At 49.6% G+C, this 26,632-nt stretch overlaps 1 protein-coding gene across 3 annotated transcripts in view; it reads right to left on the reverse strand.

The window, feature by feature from the left end:
• ATF6 (activating transcription factor 6) overlaps positions 1-26,632 on the reverse strand; it is a 376,474-nt gene that overhangs the window by 168,668 nt on the left and 181,174 nt on the right. For 2 of the 3 annotated variants that reach the window (XM_075067999.1, XM_032804925.2), the window contains 2 exons: positions 14,750-14,814; positions 2,201-2,315 (listed from right to left, as the gene is read on the reverse strand). In XM_075067999.1, the coding sequence (XP_074924100.1) occupies positions 2,201-2,315; positions 14,750-14,814 (180 nt within the window). The remainder of the gene's footprint in view (positions 1-2,200; positions 2,316-14,749; positions 14,815-26,632) is intronic. The other variant, XM_075067998.1, reaches the window with a different exon arrangement.

Raw genomic sequence — 26,632 nt, forward strand, 5'->3', positions numbered from 1 at the left:
CTTCAAAAAGTTTCATAATTAACCATCGCACACAAAGCTACTTCAAGTCTCATTCTAACTATATTTGTGCTGTTAGGGACTACTGAAAGAACAGATGCACTTGCCAAGCATTTAATAACAAAATTCCAACCGTGTGACACAAGCCTGGAAATTAAGCCTTATTCAACACAAAACCCTCAATTCCAGTAAGAACATCACTATGATTGTGTCTGAGATTTTTACAGACACAAAACCTCACATGATAACTGAAAGTTCTGTAGAGAGGCCCAGTGAGGTAAGGGATGTATTCAGAGATCAAACACACATTCTCATGGACATACAGTGAAGAAGAATTATTGAGGCTGGGAAAAATAAGATTTTAAAAATAATCAGATTCCTAACATGCTTTTTGATAATATATCTCAGGGGTAGGGAACGTATGGCACGTCTGCCGAAGGCGGCACGTGAGCTGATTTTCAGTGGGTATCTCTTTAAAAAGCCTTTTTAGGAAAGGCTGAATATTCAGTGTCAAGACCCGAATGCTCAATGCCTTGCAGTAGCGAGTCCTTACGGATCCTCCAGTCAGTTGCTTGTTCACACTATTCCAAAGCACTTGTAAGGTTTAGTGCAATGAGGTACATGGACAATACAGACACTCCTGGATGGCTTTAATAATAGCCTTGGTACAGATGTGTGCTACATATGCTTTCAACATACTTCTAGCACACGTCTTCTTGTTTAATATTACCTGTGTTTGGCTATATGGGTCCTACCCTCTGAATGGCCCTCTCTGCTCTTCCCTTTGCAATCAGCAGAAGCAGCAGTATAACATCTGGAAAAGTGAACAGGATGACAGCCCTTGGAAGAAGAGCATAGCTCTCCCCCAGAAAGCCTGTGAAATAGCAAAGGTCACATTCAGCCCAATGAGAACTGTGTGAACAGCTTTTACTGAAACGTGGTAAATACTAAGGACTACCACTGGTGATTTACCTACTCCTTGAAGGGTATGAATCTCTAGCTGGGAAGCCTTGAATTAGTGGTTACTAATCAGACTGCAGATAAGTGAATCTGCAATCTGATTTTTAACCTCACTGATCAGGCTTGGCCTTTCAGTAACAGCAACCCCATTAGAAACTCAGAAATGGTACCTTTTGAGTTTACTTACATGACTAGTTATTCCTCTACCACCTGATAACGTCCATCACCAGCTGGAATGCAGAGCAGTCAGTCTGCTCACAAATGTCTGGCTTTTTAAGAAAGATTGATGCTTAACAATTAAACTGATCCCAGCATAGGTCAGGGGCTGGATGAATGTTCAGCAACAATGCAATCCTGTTCTAGTGCACTCCAGATTTAAACTACATTCTATGGATTTACTGGCAGTCCTCAAATGAGAGAAAACCTTCCCTGCACTGACACAATACAAGTGATCCCTTGGGCTAAGTTTGCAACCAAGATTTATTCAGTAACAGCCACAGACAAAAATAAATAAAGAAATTAACCAATATTTAAGACAGAAAAAAAATCCATCATTTGCTTTATCCAAAAACCATGAAAACAATGCTGCAGTTTTCACAAGACCCATAGAAAGTCTGGGATTCCAATTGAGAGTGCCATCCTATAACCTTCCTAAAAAGGTCTAAACTATGGAAATATACCATCATTTCAGCCACACAAGACTAGCCATATCCCGATTGTGACACTTTGAGAACAACTAGAAGCTGTGAAACAACCATATCCATTCATCACTTAGGTTCATCTCATTAGTGACCACTCCATAATTGCTACAAGCACCTCCTCAAATCCCATGAAAGACACTTCCGTTCAGTAATGACACTTGGAGATGAAGTGAATCTTCCACATGAATTAAGAAATATAGTAACCAAAACAGTTCAGTAAACATCTGTAAAAAAGGGAACAACAAGGAAAAAAAAATCAAGCTTTGTATCTTTGAAACTCTCTGCGTGATTCATCCCAGACTTTCCAGACAACTTCTATCCTGGAAAGAACTGTGGCATATGCAATTTCAGGTAGATTGTTTGTTTTTTTAAAGTAAAACAAGAGATTTTTGAAAAAAATTAGACTTAAAAGAGGTAAACTAGCTTCAACTTCAACTGTGGACTAGCACTCCTCCCCTAACTCAAGGACAAAATGCTAAATCATCATGATCTTTATCACTGCCCCATTTACCAGTTCAATACTGAATGTGTGTTGCACTTACCCGACGAAAAGATACCACGTAGAATGTATCCCCCCTTCTGTGAATAGCTTCAAAGAAGTCTTGGTAATTTCTCAGAGAGGCATAATACACCTGAAGCTCATTCCCTGAGTTCCTGCTGAAATAGAGGAGAGTTAAGAACCTTAAGTGAGAAACCATCTTTAAGGGCTAGATTTTCAAAGAGCTCAGCATGCAGCAGCTCCAATTGTCATCTGGATCTTGTGTGATAGAGAGTATGAACATGTGGACATACAATAAGGGCTGCTGGATGCCAATCTCTTGAAAATCTGGCACTAAGAACATTTATATGAACATTAGGTAAGAGTAAACCCGCGGCAGGAATAAGAACAGAACTTAGGAATCCTAGCTACTACTCTTCTGCAAGTTTAGATTTACATATTATCACGGGTCTGGGGATGAGAGTTCTCTTCAGCATGTTTAAAATGGACCTTCCCAACGCTCTGCTGGTAGAGGCTTTGGAACCACACTAATACAGATGGCAGATTCTAAGTAACCCCAGAGGACTGACCCCCTGCCTTTCAGCATTTAAGTGTTCACAGTGAGGGCTGCTGAACAAGAGCAAAGGTGAGGACTTTGGTGTATATCCAAATGCCAAGCACATTGGAATTTTCAGAACCTGCATGTTGCTTTTTACTGAATCAGGCCTTACACTGAAAGGAAAGCAGCATTTCTTTTTAATGTCTACAGTGTGCTCAGTCATCACAGGCCACCACCACCATAGAAGGTGACTGTATTTATGATAAATCCATGCCATGAAGGGATGAGAAGTCTGATACATTGGTGTATGTACTGACTGCACAAATACACCTTTTACTAGCATGTAGTAGAGGAAGAGGGGGGAAATCCATAAAGTCCTTTATTATCTAATACACCCCTTCCCCTGTGTATGTGCTTATAGATCCTCATCAAGTCACCGCTTAACCTTCTCTTGAACAAGCTGAAAAGACTGAGCTTTTTCAGTCTCTCACTGTAAGACAGGTCTTCCAGACCTGGAATCATCATTGTGGCTCTTCTGTGGATCCATTCCAATTTTGCAACTTCCTTTTTAAAGTGGGAACGGAGTATGCCACTACTCATCTCACCAGTGTTCTATACAGAGGTATAAATCATCTCTTTCTCCTGCTTGATATTCCCCCGGCTATGCATCCTTTGATCATGTTAGTCATTTCAGCCACAGCATCACTGGAGGAGCTCACATTCACTGTATGGTCCTTTTCAGTCACTGCTTTCCATATTAATTCCTTTGGAGAAGCAGCCATCCCCTAACTGAGAGGGACAGAGACCAGCATCACCCCTGGTAGCAGAAACGAAGGAACCTGCAATGAAAGTTCCTGATCTGGATAGGCCGGGACGTCATATGGCCATCCACATACAAGACTTCCATGGTTCCATACCAGGAGTCTTCAGAATTTTCCATGCATCCATAGAGAGACTTTAGATATATTATAGTTTCTCACAAGCTGTGCCTCCTGGGCAATACAAATACAATAGAGCAGAGCAAGGGAAATCTCTCATCCTCCCTCTTATTGTCTTGTCTGGGACAGCTGCTTTATTTTATTCAGTATGGCTCAGTGCATCTGGTTGTTGGAGGCTTGAGAGAAGAGAATCCTGTTCTTTGGGACCTTACCAATTCAAGGACACAGTCACTTTACAGAACTGCTGTGACTCTGACACTTCTCCTTCCCTGGACATCTCCTGGAGAGGTCAGGACCAAGGTAAAAGGCAGCTTGGCAATGTCCACAAGGTCTCCACAAAAAAGACATGGATTTCTTGGTTAACTCACTACCAGGAACAAAGGCAGAACTGCCTCCTGAACACCACCGCTGGATGAGGCTCTCAGAGCATCCAAGGAAGCTCCAATATATAACAGGCTGCCAGGGAGATCTTATGCAGTACAGACTTGACTCATTTGATTCATTCTAGTCATTTGTCTAAGCCAGATGGCCTTGTGAGGGCCTCGGAAGAGACGTACACTTGAAGGACGATAGTTAAAGCTTCATACATTTTCTGAAGGATGGCTCAATATGCCCATTGGTTTGGTGTTCAGGAAAATAGTAGGCCTGTGTCTACTGTGTAAAGAATTTGGAGAGTCTTATTTATCTTAGGAGAAATGACAGAATTTGGGAGCCTGGTTTTCAGAATATCTGTCTGTAGCTGGCTCTTCCCATTCAGATTGATCCTGCTTTCACATAAGGAATGCAAGGGAAAGAACAGAAGTGGGTATTCATCCACGAAAGCTCACGCTCCAAAACGTCCGTTATGTCAAAGTGCCACAGGATTCTCTGCTGCTTTACAGATCCAGACTAAGGTACGTCTACACTGCCGATTATTTCGAATTAGCTTAAACCGATATTACAAAACAGATCTATAAAATCGGTTAGCGCGTCCACATGGATCCCGAAATCGATTGTTTGCGTCCATGGTCCAAAGCTACCACGATTTCAGGCGGTGCACTGTGGGTAGCTGTTTCCTCAGCTATCCATAGTTCCCACTTCCGTGTGAGAGCACAGTGCCTGATGGGCAGAAAAACACTGCCCCGGTGGTGCTGGTACAGCCTCACCCTCCCTTTGTGAGGCAGCAGACAGCCCTTTGGCCTTTTTCGCGGAGTGCATGAGCAAACGCCATAAGCACAGCAATCTTCCCTTTTTTTTTTACTGTGTGGGGGAAATAAACTGAGAGCTGTCCCTGAACCATACCAACACTGTGTTGTGAACCTACAGACATTGGAGCTCAGCCAAGAATGCAAATAATTTCAGAGACTGCGTGGACTGTGGGATAGCTGGAGTCCTCAGTACCCCTCCCTCCTTCATGAGGCGTCCATTTGAGTCTCTGGCTCCCGTTACGCTTGTCACACAGCGCTGTGTATCCTGGAGTTTTTTATCAAACGCTTTGGCATTTCGTGTTCTGTAACGAAGCTGCATACAACAGATTGCTCCCCATAACAGCGATCAGACCTAGTATCTCCCGTACGGTCTAGCGGAGCTCTTTTTCGATTTCAAACTGCATCGCCAGCCGTGCTGATCAGAGCTCCACCGCTGGGCAACAGGAAATGTAATTCAAAATTCGCAGGGCTTTTCCTGTTACCTGCCCGCTGCATCCGAGTTCATGCTGTCCAGGCGGTCAGTGCTGCACTCTGGATTCCGCCCGGAGGCCATAACGTCGATTTCCGTCCACATGAACCCTAATCCGAGTTATCACTATCGAATTTAGCGCTACTCTCCTCGTTTGGGAGGAGTTCCGAAATCGATTTAAGGAGCCGTTTAACTCGATATTAAGACGACGTCGTGTGAACGGATACACGTTAAATCGGTATATCGGCCATTAAACCGATTTAAAGTCGCAGTGTTAGTACCTGGCCTAACACGGCTACCCCTCTGATACTTGATAGTTTTCTTAGTCTCATTTTGAGCCTTTCCCCTCAAAAAGGTCCATCCTCCTGTCACAGGGTTGGCGCAGGCTCTCCTACTTTTGTGTCTGCATCCTATGTTTAGGCTGGTTTAATAAAGAATGTTCACACCCTCTTTTGTCGAAGCACCCCAGTGTCTTTATTTACAGTGCTTATGCAGTTCCCAGATCCCCCAACAGTTAGTGCCCCACAGACCCTTCCCAGGGTCTCCTGGCCCTTGAGGCTTCCTTATTGGCAAGGAGACTTAGATTTTGCCCTCCTGTCTCCTCCCAGGCTAGCCTCCTCACTGAGATTTGCCCAGGGCTTTTATAGCCTTCTTCTGCCCCAGCCCAGCTGTCACTACTTAGCCCAGCATGTTCGTCTGAACCAGCCCTTGTTAGGGCTTGCAGCTGGGCTCCCTGCTGAGTACCTGCATCTCTACACCTGGCCTACTGGCCAGAGGGCAGGCTATAGCCAGCATTTCGGCAGGGCTTTAAAGGGGTTTTACTCCTGCTCTGCCATACATCCATTCTGACCTTTCTTGTTCTCCTTTGTCTGCTAGGCTTAGAGTCCTAGCATAATGGAGAGTCTTTTAAACATCACTTCCAAGAATTCAAGAGGGACTAGTCTACTGGGTTTCATTCCTCTATCTCTTCCTTGGGCATTATGGTGGGGTGCCCCTCTAAGGGACAGTCTGGCGCTTACAGCCCAAACAGCTTGGGTACAATCAAGGAGCCCTCTCTGGGGCTAGGCTATATGAACAGGAGAGAGAGAGAGAGAGAGAGAGAGAAGAGATCAGAAGCCATGCTGGCTGCTATGGGTTGCAGAACCCCTTGGACTCCAGATCGCTAGCTTGTTAAGACAACAGTGGCCTCAATGCCTCGTTGACTGAACCTCTGGGCTTCAGCCCTCCTGCTTCACCCGTGAGCTTTGTTCAGCAAGTCTAACTAAGACAGACTCCTGCTTCAGACTTGTCCACTCTTTAGGGAATAATGCACCTCAGCAAGTACTTGCAGTGACTCAAACAACACTGTCAAACAGTAGCCTGTATTACTCCACTAGAACACAGCACAGGATGCCCTCTGGTTAGCACAGAGAAATAAAGGCTAAAGCATAGTCCATTCTGGTCAGCCCAGAGCCCAGAAAAGCTGTAGTATACTCGTGTTCAGGCTCTGTGTTTTTCTCTCCGTATCATCGTCTTAGTTCCCAAGCGAGAACTTCCTCCAGAATCCAACACTTATCCCTCACCTCACGCCTTCCAATCCTTTGTTCTCAAGCTGGGCTCTATGCTCAGCTTCTCTGCTGAGAGGTGAGGAAAATCCCTTCTCTACTGGGTCGCTGGATGCTAGGTGTCAATGTCCTGGTGATTGGGTTTTCCACTGTCGTCTCAGAATGGGCCTCAGCTGGTCTTTTTTAATGACCCATTTTGGCTCAGACAGCTAGGTGACACAAATACATGTATATCTCTCAGCCTGCCCCTGAGAGCAAACTTAGTCCTTTTTTCCCCACAAGGTATTCATGCAAGGTATCAGGGAAACCGAGGCACAAACAGACTTCATAAAAATATTACAGAAAATTCCCACTTTGTCATATCTTTTCCTCCTTCGGCAGCAAACTAAGCAGGGTCATTTTACTCAGTGACCCAAGGAAGTTCAAACCCACAATTGTTATCCATAGATGATCCAGCATATTTCTCACCACATTGGTAACTGTTCTACCGGGCTCTTCCATGATTCTCACAGCACAGTTTCTAATCAGTCAATTTACCATTTCCAATCCACAGTTCAGAGCTGTTTCATATCTCCCCTTTCAAAAATTCTGTCACATAATTCACAATCTGAGCCTGAACTGCTGGCTGCTTTCTTGGCTCCACAGAGTATGCGTGCATCTCTCTGTCCTGGGCAAACCTTACTTCATCAATCCTTAGGCATTATGCCCTGTTTTCTACAAATGTTGCATCTCAGGTCTCTACAATCTCTTAGCAGGGGCTACTTGGGTCAGCTGTTCCCCCCACTGTTGGTTTACCTGAATCCCACTTCTTGGGTACCTCTACTGGTTCCCAGTCCCAGGACTGATGCCTAGGCCAGTCCCCGTTGGATCTCTTTTCATACTCAGACCAACTGTCCATCTGCCAATGAGCTTGCTTTACATAGCCCCTTAGTCTTCCTGTCCACTAACTACATTTTTAGCTCATGGGAACACATCTCAAGAGTTTTCCAACTTCACCAACACTGAATCATAGAATCACAGAAGATTATGGTTGGAAGAGACCTCAGGAGGTCATCTAGTCCAACCCCCTGCTCAAAGCAGGACCAACACCAACTAAATAATCCTAGCCAGGGCTTTGTCAAGGATTTATACAAATCCTCCACCTGCACCCTTATCCCATCAGGCTCAATGGGTAATGCTCAATGGCTCCCTGTCTAGTTGGCAGCTGGTATCAAGCGGAGTGCCCCAAGTGTCGGTCCTGGGGCTGATTTTGTTCAATATCTTCATTAATGATCTGGAGGATGGTGTGGATTGCACCCTCAGCAAGTTTGCAGATGACACTAAACTTAGAGGAGTGGTAGATATGTTGGAGGGTAGGGACAGGATACAGAGGAACCTAGACAAATTAGAGTATTGGGCCAAAAATAATCTGATGAGCTTCAACAAGGACAAGTGCAGAGTCCTGCACTTAGGACAAAAGAATCCTATGCATTGCTACAGACTAGGCATCAAGTGGCTAGGCAGCAGTTCTGCAGAAAAAGACCTAAGGGTTACAGTGGATGAGAAGCTGGATGAGTCAATAGTGTGCCCTTGTTGCCAAGAAGGCTAACGGCATTTGGGGGATGTATAAGTAGGGACATGATCAGATCGAGAGACATGATCATTGCCCTCTATTCGGCATTGGTGAGGCCTCATCTGGAGAACTGCGTCCAGTTCTGGGCCCCGTACTACAAGAAGGATGTAGAAAAATTGGAACGAGTCCAGCAGAGGGCAACAAAAATGATTAGGGGGCTGGAGCACATGACCTACAAGGAGAGACTAAGGGAACTGGGATTGTTTAGTCTGCAGAAGAGAAGAATGAGGGGGGATTTGATAGCTGCTTTCAATTACCTGAAAGGGGGTTCCAAAGAGGATGGATCTAGACTGTTCTCAGTGGTACCTGATGACAGAACAAGGAGTAATGGTCTCAAGTTGCAGTGGGGGAGGTTTAGGTTGGATATTAGGGAATACTTTTTTCACTAGGAGGATGGTGAAGCACTGGAATAGGTTACCTAGGGAGGTGGTGGCATCTCCTTCCTTAGAGATTTTTAGGGTCAGGCTTGACAAAGCCCTGGCTGGGATGATTTAGTTGTGGATTGGTCCTGTTTTGAGCAGGGGTTTGGACTAGATGACCTCCTGAGGTCCCTTCCAACCCTGATATTCTATGATTCTATGATTTCATTTGTGAAGATATACTCCCATCAGCATGGTGGCTTCCATATATGTTACACCGTAGGTCCTTTGCACACCCTGAAACGCTTTCTTATAAGCCTCGGGTGTTAATGCAAACTTAAGCAGTAACGCCTTTTTGAACTGTTGATAGTCTCCATCAACTGTGCCCATTTGACTGTATGCCTCTATAGCTTTGGAACTAAGTAAGGGAGTCAACCAGATTGTAAGCCTTCTCAAAGGCAGTGAGGTAGGCATCTATATCTCCACCTGCCTCCTCAAACTGGGGCAACAATTTGGTGTCTAGGCTCCCTGAAGAACTAGCATCCTGGGGTCTTTCACCACTTACCCCTCTATGGGACCTCTTGCTCCTCTGCTTCTCCATCTCAGGGTCATGCTTTCATTGCTTCGCCTGATGTTTTCACCATTCTTCATATTTTTGCTGCCTCTCACGATCTGCTAGCTTGTTTGCTCCTAGCTCCAACTCCCAGTACTTCTAATCTATTCTAGGGCAACTGGGTTGTGAGGACACTGTGCTGATTGGGGAACCAGGTCTTGAGGTTACCTTGATGCTCCCTGTGTCATTCTCTGATTCCCTGGGAACCCTGCCTGTGTCTGGAAACAACTTCTTGGTCCAATCATCCTTCTCCTGCCGTGAAATAAGCTGTGCCTTGTTGAACTCCCCAACACTTAACCCTCTCTCCTTGCATGGGTTTATGATGACCGTCTCACAGTGGTGGTTACACACCATTTTCTTGATGTTTCCTTTGACTAGCCTTGTTTCTACTGCTGCAAGTCAGTTATTGCAAAATACTATGGGTTGATTCAGCATCTCAACTGTCACAGATCCACAGCATCAGGGCTATACCCCCCCGCTTTGGAGCAGCATCTTTTGAGAAAGGTGAGTAGATGAGGAAGTAATACCAATTAATATATCTTCCTTCTTTCCTAATGAGGTGGTAATGCCACCTCCTTCTTCGTATGCAAATGACTTCAGGCAGTTTCAAACTTAGTTCTCTTTCCCCCACTGGGGAGCAACGCAAAATATAGGTGAAACTGAGCCACACATAGAGTGACAAAAATATTACAGAAAATTCCCACTTCATCACAGAATTACACTCACATTAATATTATATATGAATGTTAGCACAAAGTTAAGTTCACTCTTGCCCACTTCTATCAACAGTGATACTTCCCATAATACCTTCCAAAGCTAAACACAGCATTTGGCACTAGCAAATATAAACCCTGTCAAAATCAAGATACATGAGTGTTTCCTTTAGAAAAGGGAACTACACAAAAATGAAAAAGTTAGTTAAAAAGTTAGCAAAAGAAGAGGGTAGAGGAAAAAAGGCATCTTTAAAAATTGGAAGTTAAATCCCACTTAAAATAGAAAATAGAAGGCAGGCCAAGAAAGAATTTGAAGAGCAGCTAGCCAGAGACTCAAAAACTAATAGCAAAAAAATTTAAGTATGTAAGAAGTAGGAAACCTGCTAAACAATCAGTAGGGCCACTGGATGATTGAGGTGCTAAAGGAGCACTCAAGGAAAAGAAGGCCATTGCAGAGAAACTAAATGAATTTTTTGCATCAGTCTTCACTGCAGAGGATATGAGGGAGATTCCCACACCTGAGCCATTCTTTTTAGGTGACATATCTGAGGAACTGTCTCAGATTGAGGCTTTGGAAAAAACTGATAAAGAGTAATAAGTCACCAGGACCAGATGGTATTCATCCAAGAGTTCTGAAGGAACTCATATGTGAAAATGCAGAACAACTGACTGTGGTGAGTAACCTATTGCTTAAATCAGCTTCTGTACCAGATGACTGGAGGATAGTTAATGTGATGACAATTTTGAAAAAAGGCTCCAGAGGTGATCCTGGCAATTACAGGCCCGTAAGCCTAACCACAGTACAAGGCAAACTGGCTAAAACTATAGTAAAAAAACAACCCAGAATTTTTGGACACATTGATGAACACGATTTGCTGAGGAAGAGTCAACATGGCTTTTGTAAAGGGAACTTATGCCTTATCAATTTATTAGAATTTATTGAGGGGGTATACAAACATCAGGACAACAGGAAGCCAGTGGATATAGTGTATTTAGACTTTCAGAAAACCTTTGACAAGGTCCCTCACTAAATGCTCTCAAGCAAAGTAAGCAATCATGGGATAAGAGGAAAGAAACTCTCACAGATCAGTAATTGGTTAAAAGACAGGAAACAAAGGGTAGGAATAAATGGTCAGCTTTCAAATGGAGAGCAGTCAATAGCAGTGTCTCCCAGCAATCTGTACAGGGACGTGCACTGTTCAACATATTCACAAATGATCTGGAAAAAGGGCTAAATAGTGAGGTGGCAAAATTTGCAGACAATAGAAAATTATCAGCTTAAACTGCAGCAAGGTCAGTTTAGGTTGGAATAAACTGCCTACGGAGGTAGTGGATGTGACGGGATCCCAAAGGTGTAGCCTGGGATAGTGGAACCGCTGTGCTCCGTTAATTCTTCAACTTGGGCTGTCTCTCACAATGCTTTGCTAGTGACAAGTAGCAAACCCCTCTAGGTGCTGTTGTCATTCACCACAACTGCATGTGGAGCCCCAAACCCAGCTAGATTGCATGAATGCTCCCAGAACCACACACAGAGAAAGGCACCAGCCAAATCCCCCCAGCTCCCAATCTTGTACCCCAGGAATACATTGTCTTGCACTGCTCAAGACGAGCAGTGCAAATTTATTGATTGGTTCACCACTTCATCAATGGAAAGTGGACATACACCAGCCTTTGTAAACCTGAGCAGATTTACCAAACACTTCAGGCAAACTCACTGCTAAAGATAAACAGTAAATGAAGTTTATTGATTACAATAGCTAGATTTTAAGTGATTATAAGTGATAGGCAAGAAGTCTGAGTTAGTTACCAAAAGAAATAAAATACAAACACGCAGTCTAAACTCTCAACCCTATTAGGCTGAGCAACATCTAGATTAAGCAGTTTTCTCACCCCATCGGATATTGTAGTTCATAGGACACAGGTGTTATGCTTGAAACCTGGGCCAGTCTCCTCTGTTGGACTCTTCTGAGCATCTTTGTTGCTTTCAGCATAGGTGAGGAAGGAGAAAAGGCGAAGCATGGGGCCACTGTGTTCAGTTTTATACCCTTAGTCCGTGTGCTTGGGGAACACAAGTCCAGGCATGTCTGGTGGGCAATGCTGAGTCACAAGATGAAGCAATACCCCAGTGTGTGTCCTGTGAGTGAGAATTGTAATTCCTCTCCTGGACAATGGCTGGTGGTGCCTGATCAGCACCCACCCGGCACTGGTTACCTCCCTTGTCATTGTCTCTGGAGAGCTAGTATCTGGGTGCTTCCCAAATCCACAGTATATTTTAGTGAAAACTATACAACACAATTCTTATAATTTTATATGCCTTAATGATACACGTCTAGATGGGACAATGGGTTTCAGCAGATCATAACCTTTCCCCTGATACCTCACAAGGCATGCTTTATATGCAATATCACAATTATATGTAGATGAAGAATATGGGGGTTACAAAGCACTCCCCTGGGGTATAGAGTGTCACAGTGGAATCTCCATCACTGGAGATTTTTAAGAGCAGGTTAGACAAACACCTGTCAGGGATGGTCTAAATAATATTTAGTCCTGCCATGAGTGCAGGGGACTGGACTAGATGACCTGTCAAGGTCACATCCAATCCTATGACTCTATTCAAGATATTTAAGTCCAAAGCTGACTTCAAAGAATTACAAACGGATTTCCAAAAAATGGGTGAATGGGCAACAAAATGATAGATGATATTCAATGTTGATAAATACAAAAAGAAGAGCAACAAAAATGAGTAGGGGTATGGAACAGTTTCCGTAAGAGGAGAGATTAAAAAGACTGGGACTGTTCAGCTTGGAAGACGACTTAGGGAGGATATGATAGAGGTCTATAAAATCATGAATGGCGTGGAGAAAATGAATAAGGAAGATTTATTTACTCCTTCACACAGCAAGAACCAGGAGTCACCCAATGAATTTAGTAACCAGCAGATTTTAAACAAACATAAGGAAGTACTTCTTCACACAACAATCTGCGGCACTCACTGCCTGGGGATGTTGTGAAAGCCAAAAAAACAACGGGGTTAAAAATTAGATAAGTTCATGAAGACTATTAGCCAAGATGGTCAGGGATGCAACCTCATTTCCTGGGTTTCCCAAGCTTTTGACTTCAAGAAGCTGGGGGTGGACAACAAGAGGATGGATCACTGTTCTGTTCAATCCCTCTGAAGCATCTTGTATGGGCCACTATTGGAAGACAGTATACTGGGCTAAATTGACCATTGGCCTGAACTATGGTACTTATGTTCTACCTGGTACAGGTAAGGAATGCCTTCATGGCCCAACTCATTTGGAATGATGTATTCAAAAACAAGAGATAAGGGGTATTCCATGGTACCAGAGAAAGAAGCTAACGAGCTAATTGGTGAAGATTAGTCTTGAGTGACGTATAGAGTGCTTTTAACTTATAATCAGGTCTACTGTAAATATAGGCATTTTGGGGACCTATTTAGGGAGCACATCTTCTGTGTAATGTGAACTGGCACTCTCTGAGAAACACCTGCTCAGAAGGATCAGTAATATAGTAAGTTTTTCTTTCCTATACTGTACTGTAGTTTACTTTTAGCAACAAAATTGGCTAAGTTTGCTTGTTTGGTCTCTCGAACATTTTTCATAACAAAATACAAGTATAGTTGGTCAATTGGCTATACTTTTAATCAATAAGTCTGATATTAATTTTAGAGACTTTGCCTCCTCAGACTCAAGGCTCTGAGGTAAGGGCCTTATGAATCGGGTGAAGCAGCTCCTTCCCTGACCTAAGGGAAAAGGAGAAAGCCTGCCTTCTTTCTACAGTCAGAAACTCTGCTGACTGGGTTTGGTTTTGAGGCCTTCTTAAAAAGGATATTTTCTTTCTTTTTGCAGTGTCCCAGGACATTAGAGAGACAAGGTGGGTAAGACAATATCTTTTTGGTCCAATAAAATATGTTTTCTTTTTGTCAATTTGCTTTTGGTCTCGCTGTCTTGGATCCTGCAAAGGTGGAGATGTTTAAAACTCTCCTTCCTCCAAAGGAGAGTGGGTAGGGAAGATCAGTAGGAGATGAGAGAGCTATATGTCTGTTTTAGCTTTTCTTGGCTCTAGCACAGAAGCCTTCTCTCTCATGATAAGGGTCCCTGAAATGCTCTCAAAGAGAAGAAACCCTTCCCTTATTGGAGCTACTACACTTTGTAGACTTCTTGAGCACCTGAATATTCCTGGAGAGTTCTCCAGACATCTTCCTAGCTTGGGGATTGGATTGATGGATGGACTTCTCACCGAGACCGGCCCTATGCTTTTTTCTGAAGGTTCTCTCTTCTTAGGAGGGGACTCAGTGGAGCAAGAGGAGGACTCCAAGAATCATTGAAAGAAACCCTAGAGGAAAAGAAGAAAGAGCCATAACACTAGGGTCTCTCCAACTTAAACGCCCCAGAGAATGAACAGAAAGATTCAAATACACTAGTTTAATAAGGGTCAGTAGTTTTGCCAGCAGAGGTAGATGAAGTCTGAGGCAAATTATGAGAGCCAGATGGGGTATTCAGAAGTGGGCGAGAGAACAGGTAAGTGTAAGGTAATAACCAAACAGAATATCTAAACACTGCTAATCCAGATGAACAGGATTTGTCCTACCTTACCTGATGCTGGGGTCTGTGTTTGGCATGGCGATCAACTGAGAATCTGCATTCTCTCCTGTAGAGCTCTGAAAACGGAAAAATAAATCACATCACACAAAAGGGAAATCAACAAATAGTCTCATTGAATTCAACACTATACTGTACATGAAACCAGGTCGCCAACAATTGGTGAGTATGAATTACCTTGCAGCACAAATCTGAGACAGGTGATCACAGATTCAAGTCCAACAGCTGGGTTTATGCCCAAGTCTGAAAATAAGGCTGTCATGAACAGATAGTTAAGGGTTAATGTCTCTTTTACCTGTAAAGGGTTAAGAAGCTCAGTAAACCTGGCTGACAGCTGACCATAGGACCAATAGGCGGACAAGATACTTTCAAATCTTGGTGGAGGGAAGTCTTTGTTTATGCTTTTTGTTGTTGTTGTTCACTCTCGGGACTGAGAGGGACGGGACATCAATCCAGGCTCTCCAAATCTTTCTGAATCAGTCTCTCATGTTTCAAACTTTTAAGTAATTAGCCAGGCAAGGCGTGTTAGTCTTATGTTTGTTTTCTCATCTTGTAAATGTTTCTTTTTGCTGGAAGGGACATGGGAGGGGCGGTGTGGAATGGATATGAGCACATATCTCGAAGAACAACAGTTACAAAGGTGAGTAACCTTGTTTTCTTCTTCGAGTGATTGTCATATCCATTTCAGTAGGTGATTCCCAGCCTCACCTAGGCGGTGGGTCGGAGTGAGAGGTCGCCAGCATGTAACACTGCAGAGCCAAAGGCTGCATCATCCCTGGATTGTTGGACCAGGCTAATGGGAAGCGAAGGTGGCACGGAGGACCAGGTCGCTGCCCTGCAGGTTTCCTGGACGGGTACTCGCGCAAGGAACTCCATTGATGATGCTTGGGCCCTAGTAGAGTGCCCGGTCACATGGCCCGACGGAGAGACTGACCAGGTCGTAACAGGACCGTATGCAGGATGTCACCCACGAGGGAATCCTCTGCGAGGAGACAGGCAACCCTTAACCCGGTCAGCTATGGCGACAAAAGCTGGGGGATTTGCGGAACGGCTTGGTCCGTCTATATTAAAGGCGAGCGCCCTACACAACGTCTAAGGAGTGCAACTACTGCTCCCGGCAAGACGAATGAGGTCGGGAAGAATACGGGTAGGATATGTCCTGGTTGACATGAAAGGCCGAGACAACTTGGGGAGAAAGCGGGCGCGGCCTAGTTGTACTTTGTCGCGATGGAACACCGATACGGGGGCTCTACCACGAGGGCGCGTAGCTCTGACACCACACCTAGCAGAAGTGATGGCCACCAGGAATGCCGTCTTCCAGGACAAGTAGAGGAGGGAACAAGTAGCCAGCGATTCAAACGGGGGGAATAAAGACGGACGACACCAGGTTCAGATCCAAGAGGGGGCTGGGCGGCGGACCTGGGGGTAGACGCTCCAGACCTTCAAGGAATCTAGCCACCAGGGTGTGAGAAGACAGAGCGGCCATCGCTCCGGGTGGAAGGTGGAGATGCGGCTAAGTGAACCCGGAGAGAGGACACCGCCAGGCCTTGCTGCTGAGCGACCAAAGGTAATCGAGGACAATTGGGGATGGAACATCGGTGGGTGGAAGCACCTCTCCGCGCACCAGCAGTAAAGCGTTTCCATTGGCTGAGTACGTCGTCCTCGTAGACAGTTCCTACTTCCCAGAAGCACCTGCCTCACTGGTGAAGAGCAGTGCAACTCGGACCTAGTCAGCCACGCAGAGCAGGCTGAGAGGTGCAGAGACGGAAGATCCGGGTGACAAGCCAGGTGTGGTCCTGCGTGATCAGGTCCAGGTGCAGAGGCAGGGAACAGGTCGACTACCGACAGGTCCAGCAGGAGAGAGAACCAATGCTGCCGGGGCCACACCGGAGTGATCAGAATCAAGCGGCCCTGTCCCTGCGCACCTTCAGAAGGCTTGTGAAATCAACGGAAATGGAGGGAACGCATAGAAGAGGTGCGTCGCCCAGGGAATCAGAAAGGTGTCTGCAACCGAGCCGGTTCGCGGACCTTGGAAAAACAGAACATCGGGCATTTCTGTTCCGCGGGATGCGAAGAGGTCCATAGGGATGCCCCACCTCCGGAAGAAGCGCCAGGGCGATGTCCGGAAGGGACCACTCGTTGGAGCAAAAGGACCGGCTGAAACCGATTCCGCCAGCGTATTCCGACCCCGGGAGAAAGGAAGCAACTAGAGTGAACAGAGTGGGCTATGCAAAGTCCCACAACGTCATGGCCTCCTCAAAGAAGGAGGAGACCTCGTACTGCCCTGCTGGGTTACATATGTATACCGTCGTTGTGGTTGTCGGAAACCGAACACAGCGACCTTGGATCTGCTGACGAAGCGCTGACAAGCGGGCGGACGCCCTCAATTCTCACACGTTGATATGGAGGCGAGTTCGGAGGAGACCAGTGGCCCTGGGTCCGCAGCGGCACCTAGGTGAGCTCCGCCATCCCAGTCGAGGCGTCCGTTGTCAGGACAGCGAGGGCTGGGCGGATGGAATGGAAGCCCTGCCACAACGGCCAATCCAGCCACCCTGGAGGGAGTGGAGGATGTCTAGGATGTGTCTATTGTATCTAATGGGCGCCTGCCGGACGGGCTGAGGGATGAGCCAGGACTGGAGGGCATAGGCGGAGCCGAGCATGTGCCGTGACGAATGTGCAGGCCGCCATGTGGCCCAAGAGTGTCAGGCAAGTACGTATGGAGTGTAGAGGTGCTGCCTGCAGCCTTGGATGATGGCTGTCAAAGCCTGGAACCGACAAGGAAGAAACGGCCCGGGCCATGGTGAGAGTCTAGAACGGCTCCAATAAACTCATATCCTCGAGTGGGGTTAGAGTGGACTTCTCGGCATTGAGCATTAGCCTAGGCTCATGAAAAGGCGGCTGACCATGCGGACGTGCGCGAGGACTCCTCCTCTGAGGATCCGGTAAGCCTTCGTCGAGGTAGGGGAACACATGCACGCGACTGCGACGAAGGAAGGCGACGCTACGGTCTGCATTTGGTAAACACTCATGGGGCCGTCGAGAGCCGAACAGGAGACCTGAATGAAAGTAGCCGGCCGCACAACGAAGCGAAGGAAACTATCCGATGGGAAGGAATGGCTATATGGAAATAAGCGTCCTGCATGTCAAGGCGGGCGTACCAGTCTCGGGATCCAGGGATGGAATAATGGTCCCCAAGGAACCATACGGAACTTCAACTTGACCAGGTATTGTTGAGCTGTCGTAGGTCGGATGGGCTGAGCCTCCCTTGGCCTTGGGGATCAGAAAGTAACAGGAGTAAACCCCTGCCCTTCTCGTCTCTGGAACCCTCTATGGCCCTTTGTCGAGGAGCGTCGTTACCTCCTGGAGGAGGATCTGCTCGTGAGAGGGTCCCTGAGAGGGATGAGGAAGGGGTGGGAGGGCGGGTATGAAGCAACTGTTGGCGGTATCCAAGCCGCAACACGCGGAGGACTCAGCGTCTGAAGTAAGCTGGTACCATGCCAGGAGGAAGAACGAAAGACGGTTGGAAGGGAGGAGATGGACCGGGAAGGACTGGTACAGCGCCCTCAGGCGCACCTTCAAAACGAGGCTTCGGCCCGGAGGAAGGCTTGGAGGACTTGGCTTGGCCCCCTGATACACCGATTGTCTGCGCCTGCCATTCTGTTTCGCCGCCTGGCAAAGTCTTGCTTTGCCTGGGCTGGGAGTAGGCCTGTGTTGCTGTTGAGGCCTGAATGGTCTATGCTGGGTGATGGCGTACACATCCCCGGGTGCATAATGACCCTTATTACTTTGAGGTTTGCAGCTGAGGGTAGTCTTGTCCGAAAACAGGCCCTGGCCCCAAACGGAAGATCCGGATGGTATATTGGAGTTCGGAGGAAGGCCAGAGACCTGAAGCCACGAAATGCGGCGCATAGTGACTCCGGAGGCCAGAGTCCTGGTGGCCGAGTCTGCAGCATCCAACACTTTAGGGAAGTGCGCGCGGACCTTTTTCCCTCGTCAAGGAGAGCGGCGAACTCCTGACGAGCGTCCTGCGGGAGCAGCTCCTAATTTATCAGCCGCCACCCAGGTGTTGTATGTGTAGCGACTGAGCAGAGCTTGCTGGTTGGAGACCCGCAGCTGCAGGGCGCTGCGGATAGACCTTGCGGCAGCAGCGTCCATACGCCTCGCCTCCTTAGACTTGGGGCCGGAGCTTATTCCCGTGGCGCTCCCTCCTTCACAGATGAACGACGAGGGAACATGGGGCGGGGTGACATATAAGTACTCATAGCCCTTCGAAGGGCCATGATTTACGCTCGACACCCGAGCAGCGGGGGAATGGAAGCCGGTGACTGCAGTGTGGTGGCATTGCTTGGATGGTCCTTATGAAGGGCAGGGCGACACGAGTGGGCGCATCCACCGGGGGATGCTCACACGGTCCTCGATCTCGGAACCTCCTCAGCCTGGATGTTCATATTTTGCGCCACGCGCCTGAGGGGTCCTGGTGTGCCCTGAAGTCCAGTGGGGCGGGGGACTGGTGGATGTCGTCCCACCACCGCCTCATCTGGGAGGACGACGAGGAGAGACCTGGCAGGAGGCGGGTCTGGTGGCGGCTCAGACTGGAGCACCGCGTCTGACTCTTGCGGGTGCTCAGGATCTGGAGGATGAGACGACTGCTTTTCCGTAGGGGTGGAGGAGGGCGTGAAGAAGTAGCCTCCGGAGCCTGTGCTCAGAGACCGACGACCGCGGAGGAATTTGCCGGGGCCCTGGGCTTGGTGATATGCCCAGGGGGTCCAGAAGCCCACTGCTGAGGACCATGCTCCTGCTGAGTCTCGAGGAGGGAGGGAGCGGTCTTTCAGCGTCTAAGTACACACTGCCGCCCACAAAGAGACTGACCCCTGGCGAGAGGGCCACGGGGGAACCGAACGGAGTGGTACGGGTCCCGCACTCCAGGCGGCGAGAACCTCCTCGGTGCTGGAGATCGGTGCCATAGATCCATACCGGATGCCGCGATCGAGACCGGGCTGCCACCAGCGCGGTGCCGGAGGTCGACCTGGATCTGGATCGCCGATGACGGGAACGACCTCGAGTGCCGGGGTTGGGCAGCACAGGCTCATTAGAGCAATGAGGTCCCTGGCGAGAGAGGGTCTCGGGCGTGACGGGACATCAGCTCAACCCAGATCTTGGCGGGGAGCTGAGAGGGATCGGACTCGAGACCTGCCGGGCCCGGAGTCGACGAAGTCCCTGGCACGGCCAACCTGGCGCGGCGGCGCCGGGTCCTCTTCGAGGCAGCTAGCTGGGTAGAGGAGGTAGACAATCTCTTCCCTGAACCGGTGCCAGAGAAGGTCGGTGCCGTGGCGTCTTCGCAGCCCGAGTGGTCCGGTGCCGGAGCCGAAGCAGCACTCGGTGCCGAGGCGAAGGGATTAAGCGCCGCTTCCATCAGGAGCTCTTGAGGCGCTGGTCTCGCTCCTCTTGGTCTCCGTCTGAAGGCCTTGCAAATGTGGCACTTCTCGGAGATATGCGATCTCCCCAGGTACTTCAAGCAGGCGTCGTGGGATCGTGGTGGCATCAGCTTCTTACAGGCCGAGCACGGTTTGAACCCGGCGAACCAGGCATGAGTCCGGCGCGGGCGCGGAGAGGGCTAACGCCCGAACCCGCTAACTATACACTAGAACTATAAACTACAACTATACTAAAAGTGAACTTAATTAAAACTAGAACTAGAAACATGAACGAAGAGAAGCTAGGGAATGAAGGACAGTTATGCCGCGCTCCACAGTTCCAACGACCGACACGGCGTAAGAAGGAACTGGGAGTGAGCGGACCGGCAGGGGTATATATACCCGCCATGCGGCGGCGCCCCTCTAGGGGGCGACCTGCCGGCCGCTGGAGTTGCTAGGGTAAAAGTCTTCTGACGACGTGCACGCGCGGCGCGTACACCTACTGGAATGGATTGAGCAATCACTCGAGAGAACTGCACTGTTTTTGAGATCCATCAGTTAGTAGTATTTGATCCATTTATTAGGGACCATATGGATTTTTATACTGTTATTTTTAATTAGAATGTTGTGTTGGCTATTTCTGCAGCAGTTTAAATCATTCTGCAGTGGAAAGATTTTGGCTCCTATACAGGGTCTTTCATCCTTGAGGCATCTTAGATACTGCTAATGGAGTAGCTGCTTGAGAACTACAGCAGTCATATGTTCACAGTAGCTTGCATACAGACTTTCAGCATTAGCATCTGTTTTATGATCTCTCTCTTCTTTACTCCGACAGTGGGGAAGGAGGGCGGTGTGGAATGGATAATGAGAACATATCTCGAAGAACAACAGTTACAAAGGTGATACCTTGTTTTCTTCTTCGTGATTGCTCATATCCATTTCAGTAGGGATTCCCAAGCCCACCTAGGCGGTGGGGTCGGAGTGAGAGGTCGCAGCATGTAACATGCAGAGCCAAGGCTGCATCATCCCTGGATTGTTGGACCAGGCATAATGGAAGCGAAGGTGGCACGGAGGACCAGGTCGCTGCCCTGCAGGTTTCCTGGACGGGTACTCGCGCAAGGAACTCCATTGAGATGCTGGGCCTAGTAGAGTGCCCGGTCACATGCCCGACGGGAGACTGACCAGGTCGTAACAGGACCGTATGCAGGATGTCCCCACGAGGAATCTGCGAGGAGACAGGCAACCTTAACCCGGTCAGCTATGGCCGACAAAAAGCTGGGGGATTTGCGGAACGGCTTGGTCCGTCTATATAAAAGGCGAGCGCCCTACACACACGTCTAAGGAGTGCAACTACTGCTCCGGCAAGACGAATGAGGTCGGGAAGAATACGGGTAGGAATATGTCCTGGTGACATGAAAGGCCGAGACAACTCTTGGGAGAAAGCGGGGCGCGGCCTTAGTTCCTTGTCGCGATGGAACACCGATAACGGGGCTCTACCACGAGGGCGCGTAGCTCTGACACCACACCTAGCAGAAGTGATGGCCACCAGGAATGCCGTCTTCCCAGGACAAGTAGAGGAGGGAACAAGTAGCCAGCGATTCAAACGGGGGGAACATAAGACGGGACGACACCAGGTCAGATCCAAGAGGGGCTGGGCGCGGACCTGGGTAGAGACGTCCAGACCTTCAAGGAATCTAGCACCATGGGTGGAGACAGAACGGCCATCGCTCCCCGGTGGAAGGTGGAGATAGCGGCTAAGTGAACCCGGAGAGAGGACACCGCCAGGCCTTGCTGCTGAGCGACCAAAGGTATCGAGGAAATTGGGATGGAACATCGGTGGTGGAAGCACCTCTCCGCGCATCAGCACGTAAAGCGTTTCCATTTGGCTGAGTACGTCGTCCTCGTAGACAGTTTACCTATTCCCAGAAGCACTGCCTCACTGGTGAAGAGCAGTCAAGGACCTAGTCACCACGCGGAGCAGGCGAGAGGTGCAGGACGGAAGATCCGGGTGACGAAGCCAGGTGTGGTCCTGCGTGATCAGTCCAGGTGCAGAGCAGGGAACAGGGCGACTACCGACAGGTCCAGCAGGAGAGAGAACCAATGCTGCCGGGGCCACCCGGAGTGATCAGAATCAAGCGGGCCCTGTCCCTGCGCACCTTCAGAAGACCTTGTGAATCAACGGAAATGGAGGGAACGACAAGAAGAGGTGCTCGCCCAGGGAATCAGAAGAGTGTCTGCACCGAGCCCGGTTCGCAGACCTTGGAAAAACAGAACATCGGGCACTTCTGTTCCTGCGGATGCGAAGAGGTCCATATAGGGATGCCCCACCTCCGGAAGGCGCCAGGAGCGATGTCCGCGGCGAAGGGACCACTCGTGGAGCAAAAGGACCGGCTGAAACCGATCCGCAGCGTATTCCGACCCCGGGAGAAAGGAGCAACAGGTGAACAGAGTGGGCTATGCAAAAGTCCCACAACGTCATGGCCTCCTGGCAAAGAAGAGAGACCTCGTACTGCCCGTTGTTACATGTATATACCGTCGTTGTGTTGTCAGTGAAAACCGAAACACAGCGACCTTGGATCTGCTGACGGAACGCCTGACAAGCGGGCGGACCGCCTCAATTCTCACACGTTGATATGTAGGCGGAGTTCGGAGGAGACCAGTGGCCCTGGGTCCGCAGGGCACCTAGGTGAGCTCCCCATCCCAAGTCCGAGGCGTCCGTTGTCAGGACAGCGAGGGCTGGGCGGATGGAATGGAAGCCCTGCACACACAACGACCAATCCAGCCACCACTGAGGGAGTGGAGGATGTCCTGAGGATCGTGTCTATTGTATCTAATGGGCGCCTGGCCGGACGGAGCTGAGGGATGAGCCAGGACTGGAGGGGCAGTAGGCGGAGCCGAGCATGTGCCGTGACGAATGTGCAGGCCGCCATGTGGCCCAAGAGTGTCAGCAGTACGTATGGAGTTAGAGGTGCGCCTGCAGCCTGTGATGATGGCGTCAAGCCTGGAACCGCGACAAGGAAGAAACGCCCCGGCATGGTGGAGTCTAGAACGGCTCCAATAAACTCTATCTCCTGAGTAGGGTTAGAGTGACTTCTCGCATTGGCACTTAGCCTAGGCTCATGAAAAGGCGGCCTGACCATAGCGGACGTGGCGCGAGGACTCGCTCCTCTGAGATCCCGATAAGCCTGTCGCGAGTAGGGGGAACACATGCACGCGACTCGCGACGAAGGAAGGCGACGCTACGGTCTGCATTTGGTAAACACTCATGGCCGTCGAGAGCCGAACAGAGACCGTGAAATGAAATGCCGGCCGCCACACGAAGCGAAGGAAACTCGAGGGACGGGAAGATGGCTATGGAAATAAGCGTCCGCATGTCAGGCGGCGTACCAGTCTCCGGGATCCAGGGATGGAATAATGGTCCCCAAGGACACCATACGGAACTTCAACTTGACCAGGTATTGTGAGCTGTCGAGGTCGAGATGGTCTGAGACTCCCTTGGCCTTGGGATCAGAAAGTAACGGATAAACCCCTGCCCTTCTCGTTCTCTGGAACCTCCTCTAGGCCCCTTGTCGAGAGCGTCGTACCTCTGGAGGAGGATCTGCTCGGAGAGGGTCCCTGAAGAGGATGGGAAGAGGGGGGGAGGGCGGGTATGAAGCAAACTGTTGGCGGTATCCAAGCCGCAACACGCGGAGGACTCAGCGTCTAGTAAGCTGGTACCATGCCAGGAAGAGAAGACGAAAGACGGTGGAGAAGGGAGGAGATGGATCCGGGGGGGACTGGTACAGCGCTCAGGCTCACCACCTTCAAAACGAGGGCTTCGGCCCGGAGGAAGGTTGGAGGACCTTGGCTTGGCCCCCTGATACCCGATTGTCTGCGCTGCCATTCCTGTTTCGGCCGCCTGGCAAAGTCTTGCCTTTGCCTGGCTGGAGTAAGCCTGTGTTGCTGTTGAGGCCTGAATGGCTATGCTGGGTGATGGCGTACACATCCCCAGGGCGTGCATAATGACCCTATTATCTTTGAGTTTGCAGCTGAGGGTCAGTCTTGTCCGAAAACAGGCCCTGGCCTCAAACGGAAGATCCGGGATCGTATATTGGAGTTCGGAGGGGCCAGAGACCTGAAGCCACGAAATGCGGCGCATAGTGACTCCGGAGCCAGAGTCCTGGTGGCCGAGTCTGCAGCATCCAAAGCCGCCTGTAGGGAAGTGCGCGCGACCTTTTTCCCCTCGTCAAGGAGAGCGGCGAACTCCTGACGAGCGTCCTGCGGGAGCAGCTCCTTAATTTATCAGCCGCCACCCAGGTGTTGTTATGTGTAGCGACTGAGCAGAGCTTGCTGGTTGGAGACCCGCAGCTGCAGGGCGCTGCGGAATAGACCTTGCGGGCCAAGCAGGTCCATACGCCTCGCCTCCTAGACTTGGGGCCGGAGCTTATTGCCCGTGGCGCTCCCTCATTCACAGATGAACGACGAGGGAACATGGGGCGGGTGGACATATAATACTCATAGCCCTTCGAAGGACCATGTATTTACGCTCGACACCCCGAGCAGCGGGGGAATGGAAGCCGGTGACTGCCAGATGTGTGGTGGCATTCCTTGGATGGTCCTTATGAAGGCAGGGCGACACGAGTGGGCGCATCCACCGGGGATGCTCACGACCGGGTCCTCGATCTCGGAGACCTCCTCACCTGATGTTCATATTTTGCGCCACGCGCCTGAGGGGGTCCTGGTGTGCCCTGAAGTCCAGTGGGGCGGGGGACTGGTGGATGTCGTCCCACCACCGCCTCATCTGGGAGGACGACGAGGAGAGACCTGGCAGGAGCGGGTCTGTGGCGGCTCAGACTGGAGCACCGCGTCTGACTCTTGCGGTGCTCAGGATCTGGAGGATGAGACGACGCTTTTCCGTAGGGGATGGAGGAGGGCGTGAAGAAGTAGCCCGGAGCCCTGTGCTCAGAGACCGACGACCGGCGGAGGATATTGCCGGGGGCCCTGGGCTTGGTGATATGCCAGGGGGTCCAGAAGCGCCCACTGCTGGGACCATGCTCCTGCTGAGTCTCGGAGAAGAGGGCAGCGGTCTTTCAGCGTCTAAGTACACAAGCCGCCCACAAGAGACTGACCCCTGGCGAGGGCCACGGGGGAACCGAACGGGAGTGGTACGGGTCCGCACCCAGGCGGCGAAGACTCCTCGGTGCTGGAGATCGGTGCCATGACCATACCGTGCCGCGATCGAGACCGGGACCTGCCACCAGCGCGGTGCAGAGGTCGACCTGGATCTGGATCGCCGATGACGGGAACGACCCTCGAGTGCCGGGGTTGGGGCAGCACAGGCCCATTAGAGCAATGAGGTCCCTGCCGCAGGAGAGGTCTCGGGCGTGGACGGGACCATCAGCTAACCCAGATCTGGCGGGAGCTGAGGGATCGGATCGATGGACCTGCGGCCCGGAGTCGACGAAGTCCCTGCACGGCCAACCTGGCCGCGTCGGCGCCGGGTGCTCTTTTCGAGGCAGCTTAGCTGGGGTAGAGGAGGTAGACAATCTCTTCCCCTGAACGGTGCCAGAGAAGGTCGGTGCCGTGGCGTCTTCGCAGCGCCGAGTGGTCCGGTGCCGAGCGAAGCAGCACTCGGTGCCGAGGACGAAGGATTAAGCGCCGCTTCCATCAGGAGTCTTGAGCGCTGGTCTCGCTCCTCTTGGTCCTCGGTCTGAAGGCCTTGCAAATGTGGCACTTCTCGAGATATGCGATTCCCCCAGGTACTTCAAGCAGGCGTCTGGGATCGTGGGCATCAGCTTCTTACAGGCCGAGCACGGTTTGAACCCGGCGAACCAGGCATGAGTCCGGCGCCGGGCGCGGGAGAGGGCTAACGCCCCGAACCCTGCAACTATATACACTAGAACTATAAACTACAAACTATACTAAACTAAGTGAACTATAATTAAAACTAGAACTAGAAACAATGAACGAAGAGAGCTAGGGACATAGGACAGTTATGCCGCGCTCCACAGTTCCACGCACCGACACGGCGGTAAGAAGGAACTGAGGATGAGCGGACCGGCAGGGGTATATATACCGCCCAGGCGGCGCCACTCTAGGGGGCGACCTGCCGGCCGCGGAGTTGCTAGGGTAAAAGTCTTCTGACGAACGTGCACGCGGGCGCGTACACCTACTGGAATGGAATGAGCAATCACTCGAAGAGAACGCACTTGTGTTTTGAGATCCATCAGTTAGTAGTATTTGATCCATTTAATAGGGACCATATGGATTTTTATACTGTTATTTTTAATTAGAATGTTGTGTTGGCTATTTCTGCAGCAGTTAAATCATTCTGCAGTGGAAAGATTTGGCTCCTATACAGGGTCTTTCACCTTGAGGCATCTAATTAGATACTGCTAATGGAGTAGCTGCTTGAGAACACTGCAGCAGTCATATGTTCACAGTAGCTTGCATACAGACTTTCAGCATTAGCATCTGTTTTATG

This window comes from Chelonoidis abingdonii, chromosome 7 (assembly GCF_003597395.2).
Source record: "Chelonoidis abingdonii isolate Lonesome George chromosome 7, CheloAbing_2.0, whole genome shotgun sequence".
In the NCBI taxonomy this organism is placed as follows: domain Eukaryota; kingdom Metazoa; phylum Chordata; order Testudines; family Testudinidae; genus Chelonoidis; species Chelonoidis abingdonii.